The 9446-nt window shown below is 47.1% G+C and overlaps 1 protein-coding gene across 3 annotated transcripts; it reads right to left on the bottom strand.

Moving 5' to 3' along the window:
* Positions 1-1971: 1971 nt before the first annotated feature.
* On the bottom strand, positions 1972-5797 carry PRR15 (proline rich 15). 3 transcript variants are annotated; one of them, XM_014841046.3, is made up of 2 exons: positions 4827-5797; positions 1972-3111 (listed from the first exon to the last, which is right to left on the bottom strand). In XM_014841046.3, exon 2 carries the CDS (start codon positions 2956-2958, stop codon positions 2581-2583), a length of 378 nt encoding a protein of 125 aa, XP_014696532.3. In that variant the 5' UTR covers positions 2959-3111; positions 4827-5797; the 3' UTR covers positions 1972-2580. The 3 variants fall into 3 exon arrangements, with proteins under 3 accessions (XP_014696532.3, XP_070367391.1, XP_070367389.1); XM_070511290.1 differs by having other exon boundaries at positions 1972-3106; XM_070511288.1 differs by lacking the exon at positions 4827-5797 and adding an exon at positions 4156-4651.
* Positions 5798-9446: the final 3649 nt, after the last annotated feature.

The raw sequence follows: 9446 nt of genomic DNA, 5'->3' as shown, positions 1-9446 counted from the left end.
TAATTAACTCCAAATTTGACTCAACATTTTCCCTTTATTTACCACAAATTATCTCGAGGTTTAAAAAATTTAAATCTGTATACATGTTATGGGAATGTAATTAATCATCTGTAAAACAGATACATCCCAGCAAGACGCTTTGTTAAATTAGTTCATCTTAATCATGATCTTGTTATCCCGCCAGTTTTGCTTGGTTTCTCATTTCCCTGAGTCGGGACTAAATCACTGCGTTCCTCCCACTGCATAATTAGGACTGTTTTAAAAACGATGTAATTACAAACCTCAGCTGTGGATTGTGAACTCACTGCTATGACTGCCATTGGCATGGTTTTAAGTTCTTCCAGAACAGTGGGGTAAAGATGTCATGCTAATAAGTTCCACCACTATAGGTCTGCTATTGATTATCTGCAGCAATTCTAGACTTGGATGGGACCCAAAACTAGACACAGAACCTGGGAAAATGCCAATGTTTTGTGAATCTAAAGGAATCTTTAAGAAGAAAATATTCTTTAAAACAATAAACTATGGAAGAGTTAGTATAAGATTTTAAAATTACGCAGCTGCAGGTTAATTTTATAAATGGGTACAGTCTAATCTACTGGCTTCCTGGGAGAGGAAAAGTATTTGGGATAGTTATCCAGTCTAATTTTAATTACTTTTTATAGAGTGAAATTAAAATACTTTATGAAGGTGTTCTAAAGCCTTATTCGACAGCTTCTGCGCTACTCACTGCCAGCCCACAGCCCCCTCCTGTACCATGAGCCTCTTCTCAAGTCCAAGTTCCCAACTCCCTCTGCATTGGAGTCTGGAGATGGCAGGTCCCCTTAAAACTAATGCAAAGTCTTCCTCATCCAGGAAGCTCACCGTGATGAGATTTTGGTCATGTCCTTCTCAGTTCTAAATACACAGCAAAAAAGCTTTCTTATGTTTTTTTTTTTTTTTTTTTTTTAAAAGCTTACATACTTTCTCTTTTAATCTAAGGTATTCATAATCCTCATGTAAACAATTTCCTTTGGAGTAAGGTTTGGTATGTGGAAACTCATGTATCAAGTGGTAAACTCTTATTCTGCTGGTGCTCAAGCTGGATTCACTAATTTAAATCCATTATAGCCATTTGCATCGTTTCTTTGTTAAGTCTCTTTAAACAATCAACATGTTTTGCTATTTTATAAATTGCTAATTTGGAAGAAGCAAAAAACTGCTTCTCTCTATATAACAAACTCAGAAGCTTCAATCAAGTTCTTGCTTGTAATTATCTAAAAAAAATATACACACTTTGATCAAAGCAATTTCCCTGCTATGCATTTCTGGGTGTTTGTAGATGAACTGAATTGCTGTGGGAAATGATCCCAGTGGATCTTAACAACTACAATAAGTCTCTTGTAATTTGTTGAAAGCAAGGGGTATTCATTTACTCTTCTTCTTCAAGCTTATAACAAAAGCAAACAGGTAGATTTTTGTTGAGAATCTTCAGGTTGGTAAATCTAAAGGCTTTGAAACTAGATTAAATGCATACCTCAAACTAAAAAAAAAAATAAGCTTTTGAAGCAAAGGAGTGGGGGAAAAAGCCAGCTTTGCACAAGCTAAGAGTTCAGTCCATCTGTTTGAGTGTTTTCAGATAATTGTTCGTCTGTAAGGTTAACAATGGATACCAATAAGAATTATTACTAGCATTGTGACTTATTCTACTCTACTAAGATGCAGTGAAATAAAAAGAGAATTTAGGAATAGTGAGTTAGTACCCCTCGCTCCCTTTCTTGAATTTGGTCAGTAACTCGGGACATTCAGCTAACTGGTTCCAGTCTGGGTATTGCTAGTTTCTAGCAATATTCTCCTCTCTGCAGCTTTCCAAGAGTAGCTGTTATGTGGTGTGGCAAATGATTAACTCTGTCACCTTGGATTTTGCATGCCTGCTTTTAAGTATGACGGGCTTCAGCCTTGCAATGGAAACAATACAAAAGTTGCCTTAAGTCTTACAGTGCAACAATTTTAATGGTCCCCACTAAGATAGGCAGTACAGTTTTGTAGTTCAACATTAAAAGCAATCTTGCTTTACTTGAAATGCTTTTAGTTAAGACTGCTTGCTCTTTCCCATCCCTTCACTTAAGGTGTAACTCTACAGGAGTACTTGTAAAGTGCATTTCTCAGGCATTAAAAACAGCATTGTGGTTTGCTTTCCAACAGCAAGTCCCGAATCAGAGCATGCCTTCCTCATTTGAGAGGCTGCACAGTTCCAGCTGAGCTACCATCTCTTAGAGAAGTTTCCTTCTCACTTCCATTGGCGATACAAGGGGTGGAGGCCACAGAAGCTTTTAGAACAAAATAATTATGCCAACTTCCTCTGTGGCAGGAATCTTCCCTTACCACGAATAAATACTTAATGCATCCTTGAGTCATGAAATATGGAAAACTCAATTGACACTTCAATTTCCAGGAAGATAAAATCGTGGAGGCCTTGCGTGAATATTCTGCATTTCGTGGGATGAGACACCAAGTACAGGGGCGGGTCAGAATTCTCGGGTTTAGCACTGGGGGTTGGGGATGCGTGGTGGGAAGAGAGACCGTCCTGGAGCGCTCGGGCTATTGCTTGTCGTCCTGGGGGTCTCCAGGGAAGCCCGCCTCCTCCGGGGACTTGACTCCCTCGGGGAGCAGAGTGGCGCGCATTTTCCTCTTCTCCTTAAAGCGGCCCGAGCGCGAGATCTTCAGATTGCGGCGGCTGTTGCCCGATTTCTCCCCGCAAAACTTGTCTGGCTTGTGGGGCTCTCCGGCGCCCCCGAGGAGATTGGGGTGCTGATTCTCCTGGGAGCCGCTAGTCCAGTCCGGGCTGGGCGGCGCGGGCTCCCCAGGGGCAGGCTGGGCCGGAGGCTGCGCCCCCACCGTGCCTTCCTTGCCGTTCTTCCTGCTGTTGGTTAGCGATTTCCACCAGGGGCCCGAGCTGCCCGTGCCGCTCTCGGCCATGGCCCGCCGGCCAAGGGGCCCGGGCGCCGCGGGTGGGCAAGAGCCTCGGCGGTAGCGGCCCCTCCCTCCCGGTGGTCTCCGGCGTCCGCTCCGGCCTTTCCCCCGGTTGCTCGCAGGCGGGCTGCGGGGTGGGAGCCGAGGCAGCGGCCTGTGCTGGGGAAGAAAACAAAACTCGGTTACTGGGTTTGTCGAAGTCACGTGCCCCCCAATCCCGCTTCTTCCCCTTCGCTTCTCCCCGCCGCCGATCGACCGGGGTCTGAGCGCCCGGAGCCTCCAGCCCGGAGCCGCGCAGCCCTCAGAGGGCACCGCCGCGCCCCCGAGGCCGCAGGCGGACCAGTGGCCTCCAGGGCGCCACCATCTGGTCTCGAGACGGAGTGTTGGCACTCCCCGGTCTCAACCTTTGCCTCGCCGCCAGGGGAAAGTGCACCAAGCAGCGAGCGAGGGGCACCCGGGGGAGACTCCAGGGCATCTGGATTAACCAGGCCCGGGAGGCAAAATGGCCTGTCCTGTCACTCTGCCTGACAGTAGACGGACGCCCAAACGTGACCCACCCTGCCCAGAACAACCTCTCCTTGGATGAGCACCTAGGAGGAGGGCACCTGCAAGTAAGCGCGTGCCCGTTACAGGTGAACAATGAATATTAGACCCCTGTCGATCAGTTCCGAAATTTCCCTCAAAGCTTTTTGCACCATAGACTTCTGTCCCAGGATCCTTTTCGATGTGATTCTTCAGGGGGAATTTACATGTCAGTAAGAGCGAGGGACAAGCTCATGGTGTTTTGTTTCTTTTAAATTCTGCTTTTGACATAACTTCTGCCTCGTGACTCAGAAAAGCATGTCTAGGTTTAACTTCCCTTGAAAACCACCATCCTACTCTTTCTTTCATTCCCCAGAGGCCAGTCATGCGTCTCTTTGAAGTCACCCCCGGCCGATGGTTGAGACGAGGCCAAGCGGCAAGTGTCCTTTTTCCCTTAACTCTGTATCAAAATATGCACCGAGTCTGTTTGTACTAGGCAATTCAACTCTAGAGATTTTTAGTGACAAATTAAAGGCTTCTGATCTTTTCCTTGTGCGGTCCCCTCCTCCAAAGGAGAGAGCGCGCGCAACCAGGAACTCCAAGCCAACTTGCTTCTTCCCGGTTTTTAAAACCGCACTCTGCTGAGCGAAAAGGCTGTTTATTAGCACCTAAGATGCTAACATCGGAAGGCGACTTCTCGGCCACTTTCTGTGCTGGGTCTATCCGGCACTAACGCCGCGAGTGCGCAGGATTCGCTTGCGCCCGGCTCATTTCCAGGTTTCCTGTCGGCTCCTTCCCGTCCCACGCGCTCCTGGGGTTCGCCGGCGCGCCGCAGAGCACAACTGTTACAGCTTCTCCCCGAACCGCGGAGAAAGAAAAGTCTGAGCGCCTACGCGAGGCGGCCTCCGCGGCGCGCAGGGACCGCGGCACCAGCTCCTCCCCAGGACGCCCCGAGGGCACGCTCGGGTTTCGTCTTCGAAACAATAGAAGAAAAAACGGCCAAAAGTTCTTTCCGTACAAAAGGCACCCACACCCTTAGGCACAGTTTGCAGTTGGGTTTGCAAACATCCCCCTCCCTCTACCTTACATATGGGAAGAGCGCCCCAAGTTATTCACTGGCGGCGGTGGTGGGACGTCCTGATGCTTTCTGTTTTCTACCCTACACTTTCTTCTCCACAATCAACTTTGTGTGTAAGGAAGGGATTTGCACGAGTTGCGCAAGGAAAAGATTGCAAACTACGCAAATGTACACAGAGTGCCTGCGGTTCGCAACTTCTCGAGCGCCGGGGGAGTACCCCAGGGTGACACCCCGGAATGGGCTCTGTTTTGGCAGAATCACCCTGATTGCTCACCTGTTCTGGTTTCCCAGGACGCGCCGCGCTCTCCGCCGAGAGCACAGAGGGGGTGCGCTTGGGGCAACCTAGAAGCCGGGCCGCGGCGTTCCTTCGCGCGGTCCTGGGGAGGTCGTGCTTCTTTCTGGAAAGTGTGCCAGCCGAAATCTCGCAGTCCAGCTACGCTGATTGCTGCTGCTGACCTCTCCTGGCGCCTCCGACTTCTGCCCGCCGCAGTGGCGGCGGCAGCCCCGGGCTCGCAGCGCTGTCGGCTCCAACCGGAGGGCGCCGCGGCGAGTGGGTGCCGAGCTCACTGCCACAGGTGAATGCCCAAGCGGGTCCTCCTGCGTAGTAGCCTTTAATTCTCGAGCGCGTCCCTCTTCTCTGCCAGCGCCGCCCGGGAACTGCCGGGAGATGGGACCCCGGCAGCTCACTCCAGTGCATTGAACCTTCCTACGCGTCTGTCCTCGGCGTGGGAAGACATCTGCCCACCTGCTAGTTCCTCGTCAAGTGATTCGGGAAACCTGAAGCCCAGGACAGCGGGAAGAAGACGTAGAGAAGAAAAAAAACCAGGAGGCGGCCACTGCTGCTACAGGTGTAGGTAGGAACTTCGAGTTCCCGCCCTCCGGGGGACGAGATTGGATCAGGTCGCAGACGTGGCGCCAGCCTTGGGGCGTCTGATTGGAGAAGGGCTGTGCCGCGCTGCTCACCCATCCGACTTCTTCTCGAAGAAGAAACCTGGAGACCGGAGGCCAGGAGACAGAGGTGGGCTCTGGAAGATAAATGTCGCCGCAGCTCTCCCTCTGCTTCTACCCTGGTTCCCTCCCCCACCTTCCTCTGTGGGTCCCCACCATGGCTACTCAGATCTGGGGACCCCAAGTTTTGTAACTCACATGAGCGGTTTCCTACCTAGGCAAAATGTTGCAAAGTTTCTGGCGCTCTTAGTTGAAAGGCTGTAATACTGAGTTCTCTGTGTGCCCCCCAGGCGCGGTTCCGTGGATTCACTCATTTATTCCTCACAGCTACCCCAGGAGGTGGGTACTACTATCATGCTCACTTGACAGGCAAGGAGAGCCTAGCCCTGAAAGGGTAAACGGTTCCCCAAGGGTGCGTGACTGGTACGTGGCAGAGCCGGATTTGAACCCAGGAGGTCTGGCTTCAGCTCCCGCGGTCTTAACCAGCACGTTATACCGCAGCCTGACGGTCTTGGGCTCTTAACATGATTAAGTGAAGATGTGAATTTCCTTCCCTGGGGTCTGGAGGTCCCTTGGACAGCCACCCCACCCGGGGAGTGCAAACCCAGCCCCGAGCCGCTGCAGGAAGTGGACGAGCGAATTGCTTCAAGGTTCAGGAAGCTTAAGCTCCTGGTCACCTATCGGTGCTTTTTTGTTGGTTGGACAGAAAGGTATGGACAGAAGACATTTTCACTAAAGAAGGTAGAGGTGCAGGCTGCTTCATCTTCCAGGATACTCTTCTTTCTCCAAGAACTATTTTGACTTAAGCTGATGTTTAAACTCCTCTGGAGAACTGAGTATGGAGCAACTGATGTCTGAGCATCTGAGGACTTTCTGAAGTATAAAAGTAGTCACAGACATGATGCCCAGCTCAAATAACTTACCATATAGAATTAGCAGAAAGAAATTTTTATGAAGTATTTCAATGCATGTGCTACGATAAAAATATTAATACTTTATATCGTTATCTTCTTAGTTTTAGCGTTCTTGGATTTTAAAATGGTGTGCACAGCAATGTGTATTTGAAAGTGATGCATTTTCCATGTATTTATTTGGATTCATTTTAGAGAGTAAACGTTCTGTGATAGCACCAGGACTGAAAAAAGACAGGCTACTCACTATGAGGATGGGACAAGCCATCGTAGCGTCAGCCCATTACAGGTGAAGATGCACAACTAAGGAGGAAGGCCCTTGTCAGAGGCATCATCCCCGCTAGGAAGTTGTGGAGCTGGTTGCTACATTGTTTGTTGATCCAATACGTGAAAGAATGAAGACATTTAGGAAAAGAAAATTAATGCTGCCGAATAGCTCCTCATCATGCGTGATTTAACAAGGGGACATCATTTTGTTAATAAGTGAACACCTACTAATTGCTGAAATTAAAAAAATGCATACCTTCCATGCCTCTCATTTATATCTAACAACGGAATATTTCTATGTTTCATTGACTTAGTGATAACACCTTACAAATAACCCTTGCATGCAGTGAAAATGTTTAAATGGAGACAGCAAAGCTAAGGAGCAATTAGGCAGAAGGGACTAGGGAGGTGGAGAATGGGTGAGGATTCCAGACGGAGGGAATAGCACGTGCAAAACTTTGAGATGTGAAGGCAGTTGGGGTTCTGAGGGGCAAAGAGAAGGCCAGTGAGCTGAGCACACAGAGTGAGCTGAAACACTGCAGGAGATGAGGCTGGAAAGGTGGTGTGGACAGATCATTCAGGACCTTGTCAGTCATGGTAGGATTTTTAATATAATCCATTGAAGAGGGAGTGATGTGATAAGATTTGCCTTCAAAGTATCGCTGTAGCTATAAGGAGTGGATGGTAGAGGGGACGACGCCGGGCTGCAGGGAAACCTGTTAGGGAGTGTTGAAGCAGTTGAAGTGGGATATTTTGATGGCTTGCAGTAGAGTGGTGGCAGTGGGGGAGGTGAAGGGAATTAGGTGTATGCAAAAGAGATTTCGGAGGTAGAACAGACACTGTTTCATTTAACTCATACAAAAGAAGAGCCTGGGTTTAAGTAGAGGCTTAAAAGGGAGATACTTTCACAGCCTTCTTTGCAACTAGGCGTACCCATGTGATCCAGTTCTTGTTTATGAGGCCATAGGAAAGACTTCTGGAAATCTGGATAAAGGGGAGAGCCTTCTGAGAGAAGAACATCTTTTGCTACAGCCTTGATTCTTACATGTAAGCAATGTGAGGCTGTGATGGCTGATATTCCAGCAGCCATCTTGCAACAGTGAGGCAGCAGGCGTGGGAATAAAAACCACTAAGCTAAGGATGGAGGTGTGGGAGTGTGAGACGTGTTTGGGTCCTTGATGGTACTGATGAGCCCCTGAAAGAACCCTGGAACCACCTACCTCCAGACTTTGAGTTCGATGAGATAATACACATTCCTGTGATTTAACCACAGATTTAAACACAACTTTCTGTTACTTGCAGCTAAACACATTCCTCTTTGCTATGGTCTATTATAGTTACAGAAAAAAATGATATTGTTCAAAAGGGGAAAAGGTAGTGTTGTCACTTTTTTCTGACCAATCTGAAAAGTTCTTCATGGGGGAAGGAGGCTTTAGTGAAATGTTTAAGTGATGGGCAAGTTTTTAGAGGCAGGGAATGCATCTGTAAAATAAGCCATTTTCATTGAAAAGGCTTGAATTTAAGGGAATGAGTAGGTAAAGATATGTCACAGTGCATGGAGGAGCAAGTTCCAAAGATGAGGATCATCAGATTATCTGAGACATCCTAGTAATTTGACTTTTAAAGACAGAGTTTTAAATCAAAACAATTAAGACATTTTCCTCCATTGTTTGAATCTAGAACTGTTTTAGTCTACAAAATTTTTATAACCACCCCCATGCAAAAAAAACCCAAAAACCAAAAACCTCACACAAGAAGGTTAGTGTTAGATATAACTGTGTTCTGTAACTGTCGATCTAGGAATCCTGCTGTTTGGTGCTGTAAGGAGGACTTGGCTGGACCTACACTTCTGTGTTGGTGAGCTGGACATCGTACAGTGTAGATGCATTTAAAGTTGATTTATCTGTCCAGTGGATAGCAGATGAATTTTAATGTTACAGAGTTTAAATATGCTCATACTGGGCAATGCTTACATTTCTTAATAATATTTTATCTTGTCATTGTTTATTTTTCAAAAATGTGTTGATGGTTTGAGTAAGAACACGTTACGTCTTTTGCTTTTTTATATTAAACTGCTTCTTTCTCAGCTGAAGGTTAAACCTGGCATTTGCAATCCCAGCAAACGTGGCATTGCATCGGATGCTGGGAAATTGATTATCTTCCTCTAGAGCATTTATAGCGAGAACTGGGCAAAGGAAAGCACACTATGAGAAAATTTAAGAAATATAGCTAATCAAAATGAGGAAAATAGAGGGGGTGCCCCGTGGCCTAGTGGTTAAGTTCAGTGCACTCTGCTTCAGCAGCCTGGGTTCAGTTCCCAGGTGCAGACCTACACCACTCGTCAGTGGCTATGCTGTGGTGGCGTCCCACATACAAAATAGAGGAAGATTGGCACAGATGTTAGCTCAGGGCGAATCTTTGTCAGCAAAAAGAAAAAAAGAAAAAAAAAGAGGAAAATAGAGGTCATTTATGTTCTTTTCTCCCAAGGATAACCCTGGTGAATGTTGGAGTGTTTGTTGTTGTTTTTTCTTTTTTAAAGATTGGCACCTGAGCTAACATTAACATCTGTTGCCAATCTTCTTTTCTTCTTCTTCTCCCCAAAGCCCCCCAGGACATAGTTGTATATTATAGCTGTAGGTCCTTCTGGTTGTGTGTTTTATTCTTTTTGCCCCCTATCTTCACGCTTTACTCCTTTCATACTTTTGCTTCCCTCCATCCCTCCCTTCCTTCATTCCCTTCTTTTATGGATTCTTCCATCCTTTGAGAAT

Source organism: Equus asinus, chromosome 1 (genome assembly GCF_041296235.1).
Source record: "Equus asinus isolate D_3611 breed Donkey chromosome 1, EquAss-T2T_v2, whole genome shotgun sequence".
Classification (NCBI taxonomy): Eukaryota; Metazoa; Chordata; class Mammalia; order Perissodactyla; family Equidae; genus Equus; species Equus asinus.
Note: the sequence above shows the minus strand (reverse complement) of the source record. Positions and strands in the feature narration are given on the sequence as shown.

Excerpts from the sequence above, each read along its gene's own strand:
- PRR15 (XM_014841046.3), bottom strand. The coding sequence starts at position 2,958 with ATGGCCGAGAGCGGCACGGGCAGCTCGGGCCCCTGGTGGAAATCGCTA.